Genomic DNA, 23,146 nt, shown 5'->3' with positions numbered 1-23,146 from the left:
TGAGCGATAACATTTCTTACGCGGTGAAACACGATCACCCCATAAGCATGTACTCAAGTCTGTACTCCCCTCTTAAAAAGCGTCGTCCCGATGCTGCCAACACAAAAGCAAGAAACAAGTGCACCCGTAGTAAAGAGACAACAAAATAACAAAGTTCATCACCGTGTGTAAAAGGGCTTAAGAAGCATCACGTGGACCACTTGAGATCGTACGCGGCGCCGCTGTGATTGAGGAATGTCGTCTGGCACGACCTCATATTGCAGTGCACCAATACGATGAATGACCTTGTAGGGCCCGTAATAGCATCGCAGTAGTTTCCTGATCAGTCCTGGTCGGCGTATTGGGGTCCAAACCTAAACAGGGTTGCCAGGATGGTATTCCACGTAGCGCCGTCGAAGATTGGATTGCTGGCTGTCGGTCCTTTGCTGGCTCTTGATTCGCAGGTGGGTGAGCTGTCGGGCTTATTCGGAGCGCTGGAGATAGCCGGCGACGTGTACATTTTCTTTGGTGGTGACGTGCTCCAGCATGGCTTCGTTAGTCGTCGTCGGGTGATTTCCGTAAACCAGCTTGAACGGCGTTGTTATCTGCGTTAATTTTTGCATTGCCTTGTTGCAAGCAGAGCTTATATACGGAAGCACGGCTTGCCACGTCCTGTGTTCGACGTCCTCGTACATCGCTAACATGTTAGGCCATTCGTCTGCGGGTAGCAGGCAGTGGTCCTCCAGTGACATGTATGGCTATGCTGCAAGATGGCTTGAGCAAGCCCAGTTGTAAAATCCATCCCTCTCTCAGTATTGAGGACTGCTGGCGCACCATGTCGCAGGAAGATGTTCTTGACGAAAATTTTGGCTACTTCCATTGCACTATCTTTGGTGTTCGTTGGCCATGAGGGTCCACTTGTTTTCAGATGTTGACCTCAAAAAGACCCTAACAAATCAATGCCGATCCGCTGAAACGATCAGCAAGGAGGCTACATCGGTCGCTGTACATCCGCTGGCCTAGTCGGTGGTGTCTTGCGCCGCTGCCTGTCGCGGCGTGCTGTGACGTAGGGGGCGACGTCGGCGGTCAGGCACGGCCAATAGTACTTGTATACTTGCGAGCATACGGGAAAACCGAAGGTGTAAGGCTGTCTGATCGTCGTGCAGGGTGTGCAATACTTCTAGCCGGAGTGCTGCTCACACAACAAGAACGTGTATTTTCTGCACACTGGGAGAAGCTCTTTTTTTCGAGGACGTCATTGTGGAAGCAGAACGAAGACAATCCACGCAAAAATACCCTAACACCAACGTTTGTCTTCGCTTCTAAGTACTCCGCAAGGCTTCGCAGCGCCGGGTCCGCACGTTGCTGTTCGGTGAATTCGTCTGCAGTTATTGTTCCTAGGAAGGCGTCGTCGTCCAGTTCGCCTTGCGGTGGCGGCTCAATAGGAGCGTGCGACAGGCAGTCGGCGTCAGAATGCTTCCTGCCGGACTTATACACCACGGTTATGTAGAATTCCTGGAGTCGGAGACTCCATCATGCTAGGCAACCTCAAGGGTCCTTTAAGTTTGCCAACGAAGGCAAGGCGTGGTGGTCGCGTACCACCTTGAAGTGCCTTCCGTATATCTAAGAAAGAAATTTCGACGTAAACCAAATCATCGCAAGGCACTCTATCTGTCGTAGAATAATTCGCTACCGCTTTTGACAGCGACTGGCTAGCGTAATATATTACGCGTTCAGCTCCGTCCTCCCTTTGTACTAGCACGGAAACGATGGCTAGGCCACTTGCATAGGTATGGGTTTCCGTCTCGGCGTCGTATTCGAAGTGTGAAAGCATCGGCGGGAACTGCAGCCACCGTTTCAGCTCCTCAAATGAGTCATTTTTCTGTGTCTCCCATTTAAAGTCGACGTCGGCTTTCATGATATGAGGTAATGTTTCCTGAATGCTTTAGAAGCCTCTCACGAAGTGCAGCTAATAGGTACACTATTCAAGGTTTCGGCGCACTGCCTCCTTATCGACTGGTCGCTGGAACCTAGCGATGGCAGTTATCTTCTGTGGGTCATGATGGACTCCAGACTTAGTGATGACGTAAGTCTGGAGGCTGAGTAGGAAAGGCGGAGTCCAGATGACTTGATCGCCTCGAGTCCTGTCTGATGCTGCTTCAAGTGACCTTCAAAATTCGTGACAAACGCTACAACGTCATTAAAGTAGACGAGACAAGTCTGCCACTTCAATCCTTCCAAGACTGTGTCCATCAAGCGCTGGAACGTTGCAGACGCAAAGTCCGAGTGGCATCACTCGCAGAGGCCGTCTGGCCGTCTTGAGCTCGCAGAGGCCGTCTGGCGTGATAAACGCAGTCTTCTCTCGATCCCTCTCGTCGACTTCAATTTGCCAATAACCAGTCTTGAGACCCATCGACAAAGAGTACTGGGCATTGCACAGCCAGTCCAATGCGTCGTCTATCCATGATAGGGGTACAAGTCATCCTTCGTTATTTTGTTCAAGCGGCGAATAATCGACGCAGAAGCGGGGACTTCCATACGTTTTCTTCCCTAAAACCACAAGAGACGCCCACAGGTTTTTCGACGGCTGGTTGATGCCGTCGTGCAGCATTTGCGGGGCTGGTTGCCTTATGGCTTCTCGTTCTCGCGTCGACACTCGTTATGGGCCCTGGCGGCGTGGTCAACCGGATTCTTCGGTTATTATTCTATGCCTTCAACTAGTGTTTGTAGAATTTTTCACGACGTCGAAAAGCAGTCTTTGCATCATCGAAGAAGACTTTCGAGCTGTTGTTGCTTACTCATGGGGAGGCTTGTATTTATGGCGAAGACTACTTCGGGAACTGTGGTTGCCGAGGTAGACTCGGCGGAATGGGAAACGACGAACGCATTGCTGGTTTCCACAATTCCCTCGTGGTATGCGATCTTCGTGTCCTTGTTTACGTGCTTGAACTCCTTGCTGATGTTGGTCAGCATCACTTTTGCTTTCCTTCCGTGCAGTCGAGCGCTTCCTCTTGGGACCCAAATTTCACGATTGAGCAGTAGGCGTTGATCGCCCTCGATGACGCCTAACGGTGTTTCGGGGCCGACGGAAGTGACGATGATGGAGCGAGGCGACATGCTCACTTGAGCTTCGAGCGCACTCAAGGCGCGGTGACTACAAGAGCTCTCCGGTGGTATCGCTTGATCATCGGACAGCGTTATCGACTTCGACTTGAAGTCGATGGTTGTTCTGTGTTGGTTGTCCATACCCAGAATGATGCCTCGTGAATACTATTGGAGGATAACGAAGGTGGCAGGGTAGGTACGGTCATGCACGGTAATTTTTGCCGTGCAGATTTCAGTCAGCGGTATTAGATGTCCTCAAGTGGTCCAAATTTGAGGACCTTCCTATGCATTCTTAACCTCCTTCAACTGAGCGGCAATGGGTCCACTCATGACTGAGTATTCTGCTCTGCGTCTACTAAGACGGTGACTCCGTGGCCATAGTGAAACACATCGAGGTCGGTGGTTCTATGTCTTGGGTTGCAGTTAGGTTTTGGCGTGGGATCATGGTTGCGTCATGTTGACATGTGTCTGGAACGTAGCGTTGTCGGGTCCTCTTTTCTCGGCGTATTCTTTGCTTCTATGCTTCGTCAGTATGGCGGCATCTCGTTGACATGTCGTCGAGATATTATTTTCGGTGACTTTGGTGGTGGAGGATCTTCGTCAGTTTGACGAACAGCAACAACACCTTAATCGGTTACTGCTTTTAGATTTGCCGATATGGGCTCTCAGACATGCCCCGTGCTGGGAAAGTGTTGATCGGTGTTGCGGGGACAACTAGTGGCCTGGTGACGGCGAACGGGGCGGTCGTCGAAGGATACACAGAGTAGCGGCGATGTAGTTGGTGACATCACGAGGGCGTTCACCTCTCTGACGGCGCGGCACGTTGACGGCGAACTGTTCAATTCCCATATCGCTGTAAGGACATCGGTGGTAGATGTGGCCGGCTTCTCGGCAGGGATCAACGCGGATGGTGGTCGGAGGCGCGCCAAACGTCAGTCTTCCTAAGAATGCTGCGCAAGGCGACGTGTGTGTGCGTGCTGGCGGCGGCAGTGGTGGACGACGGAACCGTGACGTTACCAGGAGCGGGCGCGGAGTAGGAAAGTGACGGCGGTCTACGGCGGCGGACATCATCGCTCCCCGCATAGGCGGTGGCGATTGAGGGACTCCGAGTGATTATCGGAGCTCCTCTCGTACGACGTCGGTAATTGAAGGTACTTCAGGCTGTGATGAAGGTAACAACTTCTCAAGTTCCTCCCGCACGACCGCCTTTACGATATTTCGCAGTTATTCGGTCAATGCTTCAACTCCAGCGTAATTTGTTGTGTTCGTGCGGTGGCTCAATTGTCGGTTCCGCATTTTGAGTGTTTTCTCGATGCTGTTGGCCTCGCGAGGAAACCCTTCGACGGTGTTTGATGGACTTTGTATCAAGCCGGTGATAAGTTCTTTCACACCGCGCATGAGTAGGCGGACTTTCTTCTACTAGGACATTTCTGGGACGGCATGTTGGAATAGACGGCTCATTTCTTCCGTAAAGATGGCAACGTTCACGTTAGGTAGCTACACTCAGGGTTCCAATAGAACTTCTGCCTTTTATTAACGGGCGATTCTCGGGAAGTTCCCCGGGAAGTTACTGCGGAACAGGTCCCACGTTGTACGACTGTAGTGCCGCTTCTCGAACAATGTCCTCGCGGCACCTTCCAAGGAGAAGTACACGTGGCGCAGCTTATCCTCAGAGGTCGAGTTGTTGAAGACGGAGATACTTTCGAAAGTCTTGAGCCATGTTTTGGCATCCTCCGATGAAGCTCCATGGAAGGTAGGTGACTCCCTGTGTTGTTGAAAAACGATGGGGCACGCTGGTGCTGCCATTGTGGTCACTGACTTGGCAGCGATCTTTCTGGTCGTCTCAGGGAAACACACGTGCTCGACGAGCAGTCTTTGCAGCCTGCGACTAGCGCCTTGGCAACGTTTGTGTCTCCTGGGTTCGGGCTTGGATTACGGCTTTGCGGGACGTTCGGTGCATGAACGCACGATCAAGAACATAACAGGAAAACTGGTAATGGCGAAAACTAATGGCCAAACAATGAAATCATCCTTACCTCAGTAAGGAAGCCTTCATTGAGGTAAAGGCTTCCTTATTGCTCAGCATAAGGTAGCTGCAAAGCTACCTTCATGCGTCCTTACGCCTCTCCCGGCCCTGAATGTGCGCTTCACCTCACTGCTTAACCACGTGACCTTTGCTAGCACATGCGCACTGTCGCCCACCTGCGGAGAAGCGCGAGCATGGTACGTCTTGCCAGGCATGTTCGTTCCAGTCACGCGTGCGGCATGAAAGCGTTGCTAAGCGTTGCTAGACGTTGCACGACGCCGGCGTGCCAGCGTTGATGGAGCACATCAAGTTCTGCACTGTAATGCGCTACTTTTTTAAAGTTCAGTAAACAAAACTAGAAGAAGGCGTCCACGCTTCTCTATATTAGCCCTTCAATTTAAAGATTGTGCGACGATACAACATTTTTTATTAAATAATAGTGTTCGCGTAAAGCTTTTAAGAAATAATCTCGAACCCAGGCATGCGGCAACCACTCCTTATTTGAGGACGGGTGAAGGGAGCTTTCAGAGTACGCTGGCTTCCTCCATCGTTCATTCGCTGTAAGGAGGCCTCACGTAAGGTTAGGAAGCGCTCGAAGGAAAGGAACGTTTCGTTGTTTGGGCCTAAGTCTTTATTGGATATACGTGTGGCCAGAAAAACAGGCTGCACTATAAGGATAACGATAGCAGCGAAAGCACTCGGCGATCGTGGAAAATCTCATCAGCGATTCAAGCGCGCCCGCTTCTATACATTAGTCATCGAAGGTTCTAGAGTAATCATTGGTGCCTACGTGTCTTCGAGAAAGTACTACACGATTCGCGTCGCGCATATATGTAATCAGATTACACAAGGTTCGGTGACAACGGACAGCGGATAGAAGCACCGATAACACTCGAGGAACGCCCGATACATACAGGCGCGTATTGCGCTGAGCGACAACACTTGTTACGCGGTGAAACACGGTCACCACATATTGACAGACAAGTACACATGCCAATATTAGGCGAATGTTACAGATGTAGTACACGCATTAAAAAAATTAAATTATTGGCTTTTACGTGCCAAAACCACTTTCTGATTATGAGGCACGCCGTAGTGGAGGACTCCGGAAATTTCGACCACCTGGCGTTCTTTAACGTGCACCTAAATCTAAGTACACGGGTGTTTTCGCATTTCGCCCCCATCGAAATGCGGCTGCCGTGGCCGGGATTCGATCCCGCGACCTCGTGCTAAGCAGCCTAACACCATAGCCACTGAGCAACCACGGCGGGTGTAGTACACGCATCGCGTCGTTTAGAAATGTTTCAGGGCGGGACGCTTCATTCAAAAATATAAATTGTGAGGTTTTACGTGCCAAAACCACGATATGATTATGAGGCACACCGTAGTGGGGCATTCCGGAAATTTCGACCACCTGAGATTCTTCAACGTGCACCTAAATGTAAGTACACCGGTGTGTTCGCATTTCACCACCATCGATATCCGGCCGCTGTGGTCGGGATTTTATCCCGTGACTTCTTGCTTAGCAGCCCAACACCATAGCCACTAAGCAACCATGGCGGGTTCGCTTCGTTCTGACGAAAAACAAAAAAACAAAAAAAACAAGACGGTTACCAGAATGCAGAACTGTATTTATATGCACTTACATAATGCTAAAATAATGGGCTCGCAGCGTCATCGCCAAGTGCATTCGTAAAGGGAGGATGATTCAGATAAAAAAGGAAACAAACGAAGCTTGTTTTTACTTGGAATATATGAAATAATCCACTTGCCAGTATTTATTAGCATCTACTTCGCAGGTAATTTGCGGCCCCGACATTGTGCCGACCTTCTGCAGGCAGGACAGACGACAAGTGGCCTTTATGACATATTTATTAAGAAAGATGAAGTCAAAGGGAAAGTCGTCTACTGCGACATGGACACCGACGGAGGAGGCTGGACGGTGAGTACAGCCATTCTTGTTGCTTCTCAAAGTTTCAATGGCAAGTTCTGCTCTAGGTTCGCCGGTGTATGCGCTCGAAAAATAAAGAAAAAATACAGAAGAAATAAAGCCTCCTCAACCTTTATCGGTTGTGATCAACCTCATCGCAATTGATCTCATACTTATCAACCATTATCTGTCCTCATCAACCTTATCGGGCATGATGCGGCCATTATCAACGTTATCGGATATAACCAGCTGCTTATCAACGCTTATCGGTCCTTACTAACCTTATCAGAATTTCTCCAACCATTAAAGTCGTTATCGCTCTTTAGCACTTCATCCATCGGCGTGGAACCATTGTCAACCATGGTGAGACCCACATAAACCCTCACCACTCCTTGTCATCTTTATCGACTGATTGACTGCTTATGTGTCTGTGTTGTCCGATGCGAAGCGCATGCGTGCATTGGGGGCACGTTAACGATCCCCTGGTGGCCAAAATTAATCCGGAAGCCACCCTCTTTTCCCTACAGCATGCCTCATATTCATATCGTGGTTTTGGCACGTAAAACAACAAAATTCAATTCAAGCGCGCGAGCCCTCAGAGATCGGTGGTATTTTACCGCATTGCCACAGAGAAAGAAATTTAAGAAGAGGGACACTCGGCGAAACCGGGCAACAGTAAATAGGTCGCGCTAGTATAATGGCGACTGTTTGCTGCTGCGAGCATCGAAAACAAATAGGAAAAATGTGAAATAAGGCTAACAGACATTGCTTTATTTTTATTCTTTCCCGGCAAAACTAAAAATATCTGCGTATAAATTAGGGAATACTTCGCCACTTACTTGCGTTACCTAGCGACTAGCCAATTACGCGCTATATGCATGCGTCATGCGTCAGATGTGCCGCCAAGCGAGCGAGGCCGGCTGCGCATCTGAGCGTTAGCCTGTTCGGCGACCCGTCTGCCTTGTTTCCCTTTTTGGATTTAGCCTGATTTGTTGTGCTGCCGGCTTATTCATGCGTTCCTTCAGCGCTCCGACACAGTACCAGTGCGGTATTGGACTACGGCAAGGTGAAAAATTTTGTTTGACAGAGTGTGACGCATTCAAAAGCAATTAGGATTACGGCACAGAACCTGGCACTTGTGACGCAGTTGGAGGAAAACAGCTCGGCCATCTTGGCGCAGTTAATTTGAGGTAATGACCCGTACTGGGAGATGTTTGCGACTGTTTGTGGGAGTCCCACATTATTGGTACTAATTTCGGTAGGACTGGCCATATACGCACAACGCCGGTGGGTCAGGCCGAGGTGAGTATAAGCACAACGCAACTGCGACAGGTTAGGTTAGGTTAGCTTAGATGTCCAATACATGACCCTTAAGAGAGCGTATTCTGCGCATACATTTGAACGTCTGCGCCATCTGCGCTGCCGTAGCTATGCCTGCACTGAACGCGTGCTCTGGCGAGAAATACGTCTTGGGCCGACACTTGTTTTTATTTTTTGTTTCAATCCTGTTGCGCGACGTTCCCTCCTAATGTTCTTTTTTATTGGTAGCGAATGCCTTAAGTATTAGTGCGGTCACATTGGTTGTTTATCCGGATCAACTTTTTCGAGCGCATTCAAGCGACGAGGAGCCGCATTCACAGCTTACGACGGTTGGTTAAAGCAACACGAAACTAATAAAGAAGGAGCATCAGGTGGACTTCGTACAAAACTAAACAACTTCACCAAACAAAACAAGGTGCATTCAGAGTTTTCTGCAAATGCCGCGTGGCGGCGCAGTCGCGACGCGCATATACTAGTTTCCGCCACACCACACGACGTCGTGCTATACGGTCGGTCTTTGGATAGATTTTAGGCAAGTTCGCCGCGCATGCTGTTGTGACGCAGTTAGCGAAAAGCAGTTCGGCCGTCTGACGCAGTTAGTATCGCGTGTACAGAATCTTACCGGGACAAGTTCGTGCCGCTTTCTCTGACCCCGAGCATTGTTTTAATTGAGTTCTTTACTATTTGTGATACATTTGAGGCACGCTTGCCGCTACTGGTGTTGTGACGCAGTTAGGGAAAAGCAGTTCGACCATGTGACGCAGATAGTGTCCGTGTACAGAATCTTACTGGGACAAGTTTGGGACGCTTTCTCTGACGCCGACCATTTTTGTAATTAATTTCTTTACTTTTTGTGATACATTTGAGGCACGCTTGCCGCTCCTGGTGTTGTGACGCAGTTAGGGAAAAGCAGTTCGACCGTGTGACGAACTTAGTTTCGCGCGTAAATCTTACTGGGACAAGTTCGTGACGTTTTCTGTGATCCTGAGTGTTATTGTAATTAATTTCTTTGCGATAGATTTGAGGCAGGTTCGCTGCTCCTGGTGTTGTGACGTAGTTAGGGAAAAGCTGTTCGACCGTGTGACGCAGTTAGTATCGCGTGTACAGAATCCCGCTGGGACCAGTTAGTGACGCTTTCTCTTACCCCGAGCATTATTGTAAACAATTTCTTTACTTTTGGGATACATTTGGGGCATGTATTGTCTTAGCGTGTCTGTAGAAAGACTGTGTTGCATGTAAAAAGCTTCCGTCTGGCGTGTCGTTATTAAGAAGATCCTAGGCCCAACTTGAACAGCAAGTCTTTTTCCATCACAGTACCCCTCAGGTGTCACGAATGGTGCTCAGGGTGGCATGAAGCGACGCCTCTACAAGACAACACGGCCGAAACAGTGGCGGAATAATTTTTTGTTACGCGAGTTTCGCGGTACGGTTGCCCTTTGCGAATAACTACTGGTGGAGTCCGACAATTCCAAAGCATGCTTTTTTCTGCCTCGGCGAGACTGCTCGGCACACGCCTTCATAAGACCAAGGCTTACCACTCACAGAATAACGGCATGGTCGAGCGTCTCTACCGACAAAGGTGTCGTTGACCGATAGACAGCACTTGGTGGAAATGCTGGGACTAGTGGGGCTGTGAACCGCAATCACGGATGACCTTGTAGTTAGTGCAGACGACATGCTTTATGGATCAGCAATCCGCGTTCCAGGCCTGTTTTTTGGAATCGAGCAAGGCACACCGTAAGCGGCCGCACAGCACTTACGCTACATTTCTCCCTCGATCAGCTTCGACCTACATCCCACGTATCGCCCGTGGGCAGCCTGTGTTAGTTTGCCGATAACGGGCACAACGACGCCCGCCTTTCTGCGGCGTGGATCTATTCAATCACCATTGCATCCATTCTGTGAAGGCATTTTCGTATGGTTTCGCGTTCAGAGAAAGCCTTGAAGATTGACGTTCGCGGAAAAGAAGAGACAGTGTCGGTGCCGCCACGTGAAATCTTGAACATTAACTCTTCATTCCTTCCACTATTCAGACCTAAGCCTCCGGCATTGTAAGGAGCCCTTGCTGGGACCGTCTATGACTTCGTTGGCCGCGCTTCTCAAATATCCAGTTTGCCTCGCCCTGGGGGTAATTGCTCCTTGCTGGCCCGACAGGGGCGCAACCACAGCCATTCCGCAAGCCTGCTTTTAGCTTTGAATAAAGTCCGTCGACTCTCCGTTTTCAACCTGTCAAAAGCGTGTATTACTTGCCTCCGCTAAACCGAGCTCCCAACAACCTCCATCGTTCAGTCGTGCGTGCACAGTACTAATTCCATACGGCAAAGATAGGAATATATTACGCACAGTAATGGTATACAGACCAGTTATGTTGGCAAACGTTATTGCACTGTTTTAATGAAAGTTCTTGCAGCAAGGCTGCAGTGAGTTACACGGGAATTAGTTAGGCCGCATGGGACATCCGGTACTACAGGTAGGAAAATATTCCGAAATGTTCATGTGGCTAGAAGCATTTAAGTGTGTATTGCGAGAGCGCTCTTCTCAAAGAAGTTATGCTGCAAATAGATATAGCTAAGGCTTTTGACGTGGAACCATACAGTGTCCTCTTTTTGGTAATTAATTACGTAGGACTGTAAAATGTGTAAAAAACATCAAAAAGGCATATGAACGCTCATATAACAATTTAATTGTTCATGGTCGACTCAACGCCTACAGGTGCTTTCGTCCATTGGATAGAGTTGTACATAATGTCCTCTACTTATTGCTTTATTCTGCCAGCCGCTCCACAGAATAATAGTACGGAAGTTACAGGTTTACGATACGATCATGTGAAGTGCATGCTCTAGCTGATGCCGATGACGTTGCCGTATTTTCTGCAGACGGGAGTGGTAGCTCATTATTAAGAATAATTTAAAGGCGAAATATCAAAATAGTGTTGGCCACTGGCGTAGTAATTGGAATTCCACGTTCGTTGTTTTTCAGGATATGCACTGGCTCACAACACCTAGCACTTACGTGGGGGTAGTTTTTGATTGGAATTGCGAGAATGGGTCACTCTGGCTCGATAACTCTGATGAAATGCCAACGATGGTCACAGCATGGAGTGTACGTGGATTGACGATTTTTTCACGTGCTACTGTTTGTAGCATTTTTCTCGCAGCGAAAATTATGTATCTTCTGTAGGCCCTGTACTCCACACGTAAGCACATTAAAAGTTTTCACCGCATGGTTGCCACGTTCATTTGCTGCCCTACCTGGGAGCGAATATAGAGGACCAATTTTTTTCGTCGAGTAAAGAAAGGTGGTCTGACGTTGCGTCGCTGTTTCTTCAGGAAGTTGTTCAAGGTTCACATTGAGAAGAGACGAAAGAGTTTCGTTTCTGTGTAGTTTTTTGAAACCATGCTGACTCTTACCATGCCTGGTTTTTTTTCAGCCATTGGTCTTCCTACACAATGTCACGGTTCTTCCACATAGTTGTGACGTCTAAACAGTTTCTCAGGACAATATTTTCACTTCAGTACCTTTCCCATGCGGAAAGAAAGCATGTTGCGAGGGATCTTGTTGAGCGTGTTACCTGTGCCATTGTATGGCTTAATGTTTCAAGAAGGGCGTGTTCAAGATGCACTCAAAAGGTTCCAACTTGTGTGGATACCACCGAACTTTAAACATTCTTCTTGAAGCTTCATTCGAGAACCTTGCCTGTTAAAATGTGGTTAGAAGCAAGATGGATTTATGTGCAATAGAGAAGCAGCTGCTTTCTGTGCAATAAACCTGAAACGATTGAAAATCTTTTCATTTATTGTAGTCATGACTTATTATTTTTCGATATACTACAGGAAACTTAAAGGCGTATCCTTCAATGCACGTGGTATTCGTTTTATACCACCCGAAAAGGATTCTGTAAAGATGGAAGTTATCTCATTACTCCAGCTGCATACAGTCGAACGTAGTCTTTAGGCATACAGACACTGTGATGTTAATGGCAGACCAGCACATGAATACATTGTGGAAGTTGTTATGAACGTACGCGTTGTGTATAAGACGATTGACTGCGACGAAGATGTGATGTCAATGTTCGATTCAACACATAAAGCGAATGTGTTTTGTGATCACAATCACCTATTTCGGCTTAAATGGCCAAGCCGGAAATGAAAAAAAAAAATAAAATAAAAAAAAGCGGGCGTTAAACCCAGTGGATAAGAAAAATTAAAAATTAAATTATGGGGCTTAACGTGCCAAAACCACTTTCTGATTATGAGGCACGCCGTAGTGGAGGACTCCGGAAATTTCGACCACCCGGGGATCTTTAACGTGCACCTAAATCTAAGTACACGGGTGTTTTCGCATTTCGCCCCCATCGAAATGCGGCCGCCGTGGCCGGGATTCGATCCCGCGACCTCGTGCCCAGCAGCCCAACACCATATCCACTGAGCAACCACGGCGGGTTGGATAAGAAACTCGGCGCCTGAGTTTGGGGTCGTAGGTTCTAAACTCACCCCCGACAACGTTTCTTCTTTCGCATTTATTCTGCTGTTCATTTATTTGCAGCGGTTTATCTTACGTGACAGAGGCCAACGGGTTTCCTGGATGGCTAGGCATAGAAGTGCTTACGCATGTAAAGAAGAAAATTTTAGCTGCCACGTCTTACGACTTCAGCTGATCAACACAAGTACCTTAGGAGCGATACCAAAGTACGCTACAATACAAATCAGTTCAGGAGAAACCCGGGAGGTAGCAACAATTTCGTTTTTGGATTAATAAATTATCAGGTCTGGATGACAGCTCTGCAGTTGAAGAAAATTTGGTGTGGTACGGCGGTAGGTGGTAACCGCGGATCAATGGCTTTGCGCACCTCACGTGCCCACGTTAGGTTATTTATATTGGTGAATTTCAAGGCGATGAAATTTAACCAGCTTACTTTCACTATTTCACAAGTTTTTGTAGACACCTGTCATAAATTGTCAGCCACAGGGATCACTATATTACTACATGCTTTTTTGTTCTGCGTGTGCTTCGTGCAGGTCATTCAGAGACGAGGTCAGTTCGGAAACAGGGTCTACTACTTCTACCGTAACTGGAAAGAGTATGCCACCGGCTTTGGCGATCCGGCCAAAGAGTTCTGGTTCGGTAAGCTGCGTCGACACGGAGCTCATGCTTGGGGCGCGGTTGCAAACACAAGTCGTTTGACCTAAACACTCACTTAAGATTTACGTGTTCCCTTCTTTCCTTCCCTCACTTTTTCTGCACAACTTTAGCGAATCAATGGTGATATGCACTCATAGGTAAGTTTAGGAAAACAAAAGGCCTGCAAATAGAAGAGATACAATGAAACATTTTTGTTTGCCTTGTGGAAACTTATAATGTAGGATTTACAACGGAGTTGCTCTTCAGTGGAACGACAGAGCATAGCCGCAATGAAAGCCGTCTGCATTGATGGATCATGTTCTTCAATAACGCACTTGATTGACACGTCAACTTTGCGGCATTGTCTTTAATTCCACTTGAGAAATTGTGTTGCAGGAAGAAGAAATGACGCAGTAAAGGTAAAATCTTTTCCCCAGAATGAAGCGTGAAAGAAAAATAGAGGCGGCCCTTACTTGAACTTGCGGAGAAGAACTGCCCCAGTGGAAAGAATGCCCCAGCGAACTGCTAGATTGCCTGTGGACTTTGGAGAGGTGTCTCTGGATGTCGTTCGCGGTCAGCCAATAAATATTTGTATCTCAGTGAGCCAGCGGACCAGCGCAGACGCCAGCATGCATGCGCGGTACAACATGCGCAGTGACGTCGTTGCGGCTTGCTGAGGGCTTGACAGCTTGCTGGGCGATAACTCTTTAGTTTGAACGCGCGCTGACGTCAATAGAACGCCTCAGATTAGGGTGCAGAAGCTATGCCAAACTCAAACCGCTGGTCGTGCAAAATAACGCACAGCCGAGCACAAAATAGTGCAAAGTAACCGCAATGGAGTTCGCGTCTCCAAACGCTTGGGTGTGGCTAAGGTACACTAAGGTACACTGTTCTAAAACTTACTAACTTCCTTGCTAAAGGCGTAATTTAGAAATAAAGTGTAGACATTGTTCCTTTGTGGTGAAGGATCCTGAGTGTGAGTCTAGCGCTGCTTACAAACAGGCGGCAAGTACCTTGTTGACATGATATACGCCGTTAATAAAATGACCTCTTCAAAAAATTCACAACGTGAATTAAGTTTAATTTCCTCTGTAGCCTCATGGTGTTTTCCCACAGATGTCAATTTGCCATTCAAGATAAGATTTACAAACCCTTGTAGAAAAGGTATAGACAGACTTGTAGTCCCCATTAATGAAGGGCAGAAAGCTGGTACAATATTTGGCTTGTTCAAGGAAGCGAACAAGTGCTGAAGCTGTTGCCTAAATTGCTGCATAACAAGATAGCGTTCGTCTAAGCTTCACGGTCAATATAGCACCCAGATTACGTCTCCCTCTTGAAGTGTCTCTTACCTTGCAAATGTACGTATACGTCACCATAATCGCAATTACCACAGCACCTTCACCTGCAGCTCTTGCCTCCCGAAATAAGGCCCACGTGTAATGCGATGCTCGATAAGCTCACTACTGCCTTTTTTTTAATTCTGAAGGCTCCCCTTTGTCATAAAACATGAGATGGATGAATGTTATATGTGCATGTATATTTGGTTGCGTTTGGTGAAGTCCAACAGTCATCTTTGATGCGGACTATAATGCCACAGGTTAGAGTCAAGTGGGCGGCTTGGATGCAGCCCTACATTTAACAGGTAGTGGAGTTTTGATGAGCGCAGTCACGCACAATTTCACCATAGGTGTGGTAGACCTTCGAGGGCAGCTGGGTGAGGGCGGAAGCGACAGGTCGCGCCAAAGGCTGTAGGCTGTCAATGGCCTGTAGATCTAGAAGAGGTTGCAGCTGGCATTGGTGCAGCACCCACACGCAGCATACTCAAGGCGACCTCCTCAAGGGGGGAGAGACCAGGTAGCAGGACTAATCGACACGGAGTTATCAATGCACATGTTGATCGGCGAAGTACTTCTATTTTAATAGCCATTAGACCACGAAGTGTTCTCGGAAGAGCAGCAGTGGATATACAGATGGAACTGGGTTACTGGCTGCGCCTGCGTGAGTGTGTGCTGAGAAAAGAAACGTAATAGCCGCCTTTTTTTAAAGCTTATTTTGATGTACTTGCTAGCCAGCTGAGGAAGCGGACTGGGACACACCCCCTTCCACACTTCTATAGGAAAATTGAAAATCGTCACTGCGATAATGCAGCGCCTCTGCGCGGGGATCCACAGAGACTTTCACATTATATACTGAATGTATAAAACGCGTACTTGCCCGGAAATTCTACAGGAGAGCATCACCTCTACCAAGCGACCGCATCAGGATATATGCATGGGCGTTTGTTCAAGCTAGTTGCCGAATTTCGGTTTTTTATTGAAATCCTGCAGCTCACCAATGTTGCATGTTCTTGACTGCATGCGATTGACTGCCTTATAGTTGTGAAGACTGAATGGACCAGATAATGATCAAGCAGTGACTAATAATGATTGATAGCGTTGATTAGCATCTCTGGAGAAAATGCGATGAATGGCTCTGGCTTCGCGCGTTGCGGATACTGCATAAGCCTGTAGCTAAGGTATGGCAACCTCGCTATGGCAGCCAGTTCGTAACAGATGGTGACGGTGAAGCTAGATCAGTGGACATATTGTTAAGTAAAGAGAACAATGTATAGGGTGTACTGACGCTGCAATGCAAATCTGTCACCCAAGTTGTGGAGAGTTCGCATTCAGGATGACATCATCGTCCTCCCAGTCTTTCCCCAGCGAAGGCTGTTATCTTTTGGTTTCACTAGTCACGTAGCATTAGTACCAGCTGTGAAAGCGCTGTTTAAGGCCAGCTCAGTGCTTCCAACTCTAAGGAATTTTTCGTAGACCTAGCCATTCTATGTGTTATTCAGGGAAATAGGAAATTCTGTCAAAATCTAGGGAAGTATTTTACTATGAAGAAAGCAGTGCTGCGTCGCCACAAGTGCCGACATCTGTAACTGCTGCCATGAAGCCGTGTTTTGCTTTCTGTGACCGCCAATTACCTTTGCGTTGCCATACGAAGTATGACTTATAATCCCAGTGGAGCTTAGTGGACGCATCATACCAAGAAAACTACAGGGTGTGGATGCTCCGGGCTGGTTACTGAAGCATAATATTGCACTGCTGCTGCTGTACTGTGGAAGACAGTGCATTTTAAAGCCAATTTCGTGTGTCACCTGCAAAAGAAGAGCATGCTGCAACACCGTAGAATGAAGTAAGGCAAATATCTGCGTAAGCTGGTATGTGCATAATTTACTGCCGAGTACGACAAGGTGGTCTTGGCGCCGAGTAGCAGACAAGTGCATGACAAACAAGAAAATTTTATTTCGCATGTTTTGCACAAGTGTCTTGAAGTGGCACAGAACACTATTGTTATACAGTGTAAGAGAGGTCGGGTGTCCATCTTTGCTACAGTTCCAGAAAGGTTCCTTGCAAGTCTTGTTTTGTACGGTGTGAATAACATAAGTTTGCTATCCAGTCAATTACTTCATGCTAGGCACTGTTCTTCAACTATCAACTTTCTCTTCGACGTACCTTCAGCTATAGTTAAGTAAATAAACATAAATTAAATATTTCAAATCGAGATTAGAAATGAAGTTAAACACAAACTTCGAAGTCTATTTACATAACAGGATATTCTTGTGTGCAGAACTCACATTAGAAAACTGAGCAACCGCGCTAGCAGAAATCTAGGGAAATCTAGGAAACTTTAGAATCCAATGTAGGCGAAAACTATCTTCAGAAGTTGGCAATACTGGCAGCCAGACATGCTGATCAGAGGGAGATGGGCTGTGATTTGAGCCTGCTGACACGAACTACGTCAGTGGATGTGATTGCGGATGGCCTAGTCGGAGAGACAGGAATGATCTCGTAGCTGACGTACGTGACAGGACGGACGACATGGTAATGACCAAAGTACAGTGACAGCAGCTTCTCCCACAAACATACACGACGTAACGGGCGGTTGTCTTGACGCCGGTTGTCATACAGGCTCTCCTGGTTGACGTATGAGCCAGAGAGGCGAGAGCGGGAAATATACCTGGTGCGATCGGCTAAACGCCTGGGCGGCGCTTTAGCAGCAGATGTAGGGTGACCAAATGTAACGATGGTTCACGGCTAGAAAGCACGTAGATAGGTAATTATCCTGCGGTGTCCTGGCATCATGAATTTTAGGCAAACGTTACGTAGGACAGCGGAAGTTCCTAGTCACTGTGGTGTGGTGAATCACAGACTACGAACATGTATGCCAGGCTGCTATTTTAGGGCTCGGTGAGACCGTATGTTTGAATGTGGTAGGAAGGGACCAACTTGGTGGTGCGTTGGTGAAAAGTGCAAGTTCTCATGGTTCATCATAGTCATAATGATCATCATTATTATCAGTCTATTTTATGTCCACTGCAGTAAGACCTCTCCCTGCGATCACCAATTACCCCTGTCCTGCGCCAACCGATTCGAACTAGCGCCCGCGAATTTCCTAATTTCATCGCCCTAACTAGTCTTCTGCCGTCCTTAACTGCGCTTTTCTTCTCTTGGTACCCATTCTGTAACCCTAATGGTCGAGCGGTTATCTAACCTGCGCATTACATGACCTGCCCAGCTCAATTTCTTTCTCTCAATTTCAATAATATTACCGGCTATATCTGTTCGCTCTCTGATCGAAACCGCTCTCTTTCTGTCTCTTAACGTTATGCCCATCATTCTTCGTTCCATCGGCCTCTGCATGGTCTTTAACTTGTTCTCAAGTTTTTTTGTCAGTTTTCAAGTCTCGGCCCCATATGTCAGCACCGGTAAAGTGCACTGATTGTACACCTTCATTTTGAATAATAATAGTCAACTTCCAATGAGGAGCTGACAATGTCTGCCGTATGCGATTGAGCCCATTTTTATTCTGTGAATTTCCATCTGATGATGAGGGTTCCCTGTGATTAGTTGACATAGGTAAACCTGCTTCTTCAAAGACTGTAGCGGCTGACTGGCGATCCTGAACTCTTTTTTAATTGCCCAGCTATTGATCATTATCTTTGTCTTCTGCATATTAATCTTCAACCCCAATCTTACACTCTCTCTGTTTAGGTCCTCCATCATTTGTTGTAACTTTTCTGCAGTGTTGCTGCATATAACAGTGTCATCTGCAAGCCGAATGCTTTGCTGAGATATTAGCCGTCAATCAGTACTCTTAAGCCTTCGATATTTAATAACTTGAATACTTCTTCCATGCATGAATACGACTAAAAAGATGATGCTGTCGTCCGTGAGCCACTGGCGTGAGGCCCGATGGTGTAAAATGACGTTTTACGGGAGGAAATCGACAGCGGCACTGGCAAAGCTGGTTGGGAGCGCTCAAGTGACCTCGTATCTGGTCGCAATATGGAGGAAGCTCTACGAACTAGAATAAGACGAAACAAGGTGACTACAGATGGAGCCTCGTTACGTCTTCGTTCTACACGACGTATGTGGTTCGCAACCTTACATTCGTACGGTTGCCATGCGACTGCTCGTGACGGGACTGCAGTTGCAATGAGGAGGAATACACTGAAAGTAATATTTTCCTGTGTTATTTTCTTTTCAATTGCACGATGGGAAGTAATTCATTTTCATGGCGGCTATCGAGCTGATGAGCGAAGACTAGCAATTTACCAGTTTTTAAGGTTCAGTTCGATGAAAAGAGAATCGAACTTTGTCGCATCTATTCGTCTTCTTTGAAGTCCTGGCGCCTTAGTACTCTTTCAGTAACAATGTGGCGGGATTGATTCGTATACGAAGCGACCACAATGTGACAGCGACTGATTGCAAGAATTTTTGTGCGCTATGCTTTGGATGCATGTTAGGTAACCAGAAGTTGCCGAATGTATTCTGGTGCTTGTTGCTACGTTGCCTGACATAATTCGCGAGTTGCACAGGGTTGTTCAACACCACAAATGAACTCTCCAAACAATGGTGGCAGCAGCTTTGCGAAGTGTAATTTTCTTTCTGTAATTTTGGCATAGTTTCATGTTTGCATAGTACCAGAAGTGCAACAGCCAAAGTAACTTGTTTTGTAGCTTGTTTTGACACCTATTCCTTTTACTTTATCCTAAACAGGTAACAGTGCGCTACATGCTCTGACGTCGAATGCAGAATGCATGAAGCTGAAGATTGTCTTGAAAAACCACACAGGTGAAAGCGTCTCTGTGGACTACGAGAGAATGAAGGTCGCGTCGGAGAAAGATCACTTTAAGCTTTCCCTAGGACGATTTTTGGGCCCGAAGGGTAAGAAACACAAATATATTTCAGTGAAAGAAAGCTTGTAGGGAAACTCGCTGCTTCATTTAAATTCCTTTACCTATACAGTTTTGCATAATTACGAGCAACAGTTTTGTAGAGTTAGTTACGATTGTGTGGAACCAGCGCATTGAGATCGAAAAGTGTATGAGATGAAGGGAGCTGTATCGAAGCATTATTTTTGTCAACACTGTTGAGCCGTAACTCCATGAAATGTTTACCAGCACTTTAGGAAATCAGAGCAAGCTGGTAACAATGATACATTGGCCATCTGGGGTATATTATTGAGCCGCATTGGATTGATGTGTAACCAATGATGCATGCGAAGCAGAAAGAAAAATAAAGTAAATGACGGATGGCAGCTGAACGGAGTATTTACCAAATAAAAGCCGGGGATTCATCTTTCACTCAATCTTAAAATTTTCTTAGAACTGATGCTGGACAGTGCGAAAAAAGCAAGGTCTTGAAGAAACAAATGCCATAGGCACGCGCCGGCTGCAAACTGGAAGTTTACTTGTAGTTCACCAGCCATTTTATACCTTCGTGGTAGTAGTCATATGTGCACCAGTCACATATACATTAGCAAAATAAGCCTAGACTTAATCTTTCCGGCGAAATAAAAGTTATTTTATTTTCCGACAAAGCAAGACAGAAAGAACCTAAATATGTACCTCCTTGCTTTCGGATATGGTATGCCCCAGCTATTAAACTTTCCCTCTTACTTTTTCCTTTCCCTATGGATTTTTTCTTTTCAAATATAGGAATGCATGCGCAACTACGTTACAATGTCTTACTAAATTACTTCCATAACCGTTATTTACGTTACTGCAGTGCTTACGTGTTCTGGCTTTGAAACGCTGTCCCGTTTGTCCTATTTAGCATGTTTTACCGCAGGTGAGCCGTATTCAATACATAACGTTGCAAGCGCAGTCAGTGAAACGAGTTTTATGAATAGTGGTGCACAATAAAAGGTTTCGAACCAGCAAACAAAGAAAAGAATAGGGAGAAAATAGCAGTACAAGTGGTGCCATACTTGCACAACCTTTCGCACAATCTCAAGAAAGTTTCTGATAGACATGATAGTTTTCAGTGCCCCGCGGAAGCTGTCCACGTTATGCTGTGGTATGAAAACGCTCGAAAGGCTCCTAGGCACCACCAGTCATAAGACTCATTTCACTGACTGCACTCGCAACGTTTCCTATGAGACACTGATAAACTATGGTAGAATAAATGAACAACTTTCTGCGGCCGAATTATTCAATAGGGTAGTTGCTTTCCTGGACGTTGAGAGAGAGGGGGTAGACAAAGGGGAGGAAAGACAGGGAGTTTAGTCAGTGTGAATACCGGCTGGCTACCCTGTGCCGGGGAAAGGGCCGAAGGGAATAAAAGGATAAAGAAAAGAACAGGGGAAGTAAAGGAAACAGGGAAATTCACACAGTAACGCTATACTACGCGCTACAACATTCAAAGACGGTGGCACAATTCGCATGTCCTTAAAAGCTTCAGCAAGGACCTTAAGGCCTTGAGTGCCGAAGCCCGTCTAGACCAGTGTTCTTGAGCTTTTACCTCTGTGAAGGGGCGATTCTCCAGTTTTTCGAGCGTGGTCACGAGCCCTTTTCTTGGCACTTTTTAACGGGGACAGTCACAAAGGAGGTGCTCAAGCATCTCTTCGCAGCCGCAGGTGTCGCAAGTAGGGCTGTCGGCCATTCTAATGCGGAATGAATAAGAGTTCGTGAATGCCACGCCGAGCCACAGGCGGCACAGAAGTGTTGCTTCCGCTCGTGGTAACCCTGGTGGCAGACGCAGTTGCAGACGTGGATCCAATCTGCGGAGACGTGCGTTCGTTAATTCACTGGTGTTCCACAGATTCTGCGTAAGCTCGCGGGCGAGGGAGCGAAGACTTGTGGCTGCATCTGTTCGTGATAGGGGTACTGGTATAACATGGGCACTATCGTGGGCCGATCGGGCGGCGTCATCAGTACTGTGATTTCCCGAAATTCCGCAGTGACCCGGTATCCACTGCAAGTTGAGTTTGTGTCCCTTGTTGATTGCGTGATGCTGGAGTAGTGGGATGTCTGCGACTAGCTGCACATTTGGTCAGCGATTGAAAGGCGACATCAGAGACTGGAGAGCTGCCTTCGAGTCACATAAAATGGAGCATGCATGTGATGATTTGTGACCAATAAACTCCAGAGCAGCACGGATAGCTGCGAGTTCTGCAGCTGTCGATAATGTAATGTGTGACGTCTTGAACTTGAGGGTGACAGAATCTGCGGGAATTGCCACTGCTCCAGCAGAACTTTTAGAGGAGACAGAACCGTCCGTGTAAACGTAGATGCATTCTTTGTGCTTGTCATGTAGGAATGAAAGCATGGTTTGTTTGAGGGCGAATTATGACATCTCCGTTTTCTTTTTCATACCGCGAATAACAAGAAGAGCCTGGAGTGGATGGAGGCACTACAGCGGTAGAGATGGTCGTGCTGCAGGCGTGAAGTTCGACGGTTGGCGGCAATAATCCTGGCAAACGCTGAACGAGGTCGAGCGGCAGGATGGGAGGCGAGATGATGCGATGAAAGTCGGGCGAAGTGCCTTATATGCATCCTTAAAGCGTCGACTTGAAGATACGTGTTGATGGGGTGGTCATGCGCGATGGCTATTGTTGCGGCCGGGGATGCACATCTGGGACGACTGAGGAAAATTCGCAGAACTTCAGCTTGTGCAGAATGGAGGGCACAGCGGTTGGTCTTACCGGTTCCACCCAGTACAGGTAAGCTATAGCGCAGGAGATCGAGGAACAGTGCATTATAGAGTTGGAGCATCGCACTCACAGACGCACCCCGTGACTTTCCCGCAAAAAATCTGAGCTCATGAATTATCATGACTAATTTCCTTTTTAGGTAGGAGATATAGATATGAGGACTCAAGGAGAGGTCTCGATCTATTATCACTCCTAGAAAGCGGTGCGTCTTCTCGTAGGCAATCGGCTGTCCATTAATTCTGACAACGTACGGTTTCATTGCTTTGCGCGTGAAAGCGCCCACAGAGCACTTCTCGGAGGACACCTCCAGACCTCGTGCTCGAAGATAACCTGATGTTAGTGTGGCCGCTTTTAGAAGTCTGGCGCGCACCTGAGGACGCGTCGCTCCTGATGGGCAAATGCATATATCGTCTGCATAGGTCGGCACATGGACGGATTGCGGTAGGGTATGAACCAGGTCGATGAGCACGTGGTTAAATAGAGTGGTGCTCAAGACTCCGCCTTGTGGTACGCCACGGTAGGGGTTGTGTTATGATGACACACCATCCTCTGTTTGCACAAAGAATGACTTGTCCTTCGAGGAGCTGATTATCCATAGAAAAACAAGGCCGAATAGGCGGACATCGCCTAAGGCGGCCAGGATGGCTCGATAGGTTACGTTGTCACACGCGCCTTTAAAA

General features: G+C 47.2%; 2 protein-coding genes across 2 annotated transcripts in view; both read left to right on the top strand.

Moving 5' to 3' along the window:
- Positions 1-23,146, top strand: part of LOC126525100 (techylectin-5A-like) — a 278,225-nt gene that overhangs the window by 128,120 nt on the left and 126,959 nt on the right. The gene's annotated exons all lie outside the window — the stretch shown is intronic.
- The window catches only part of LOC126524989 (techylectin-5A-like), a 54,668-nt gene that overhangs the window by 18,951 nt on the left and 12,571 nt on the right, over positions 1-23,146 (top strand). Inside the window, exons 3-5 of the mRNA XM_050173055.3 lie at positions 6,910-7,052; positions 13,379-13,484; positions 19,529-19,696. Coding sequence (XP_050029012.3) covers positions 6,910-7,052; positions 13,379-13,484; positions 19,529-19,696 — 417 coding nt within the window. The remainder of the gene's footprint in view (positions 1-6,909; positions 7,053-13,378; positions 13,485-19,528; positions 19,697-23,146) is intronic.

The sequence above is a fragment of the Dermacentor andersoni genome, chromosome 3, assembly GCF_023375885.2.
Source record: "Dermacentor andersoni chromosome 3, qqDerAnde1_hic_scaffold, whole genome shotgun sequence".
NCBI lineage: Eukaryota > Metazoa > Arthropoda > Arachnida > Ixodida > Ixodidae > Dermacentor > Dermacentor andersoni.
The sequence above is the reverse complement of the archived record's forward strand: the minus strand, read 5'-3'. Positions and strand labels throughout refer to the sequence as shown.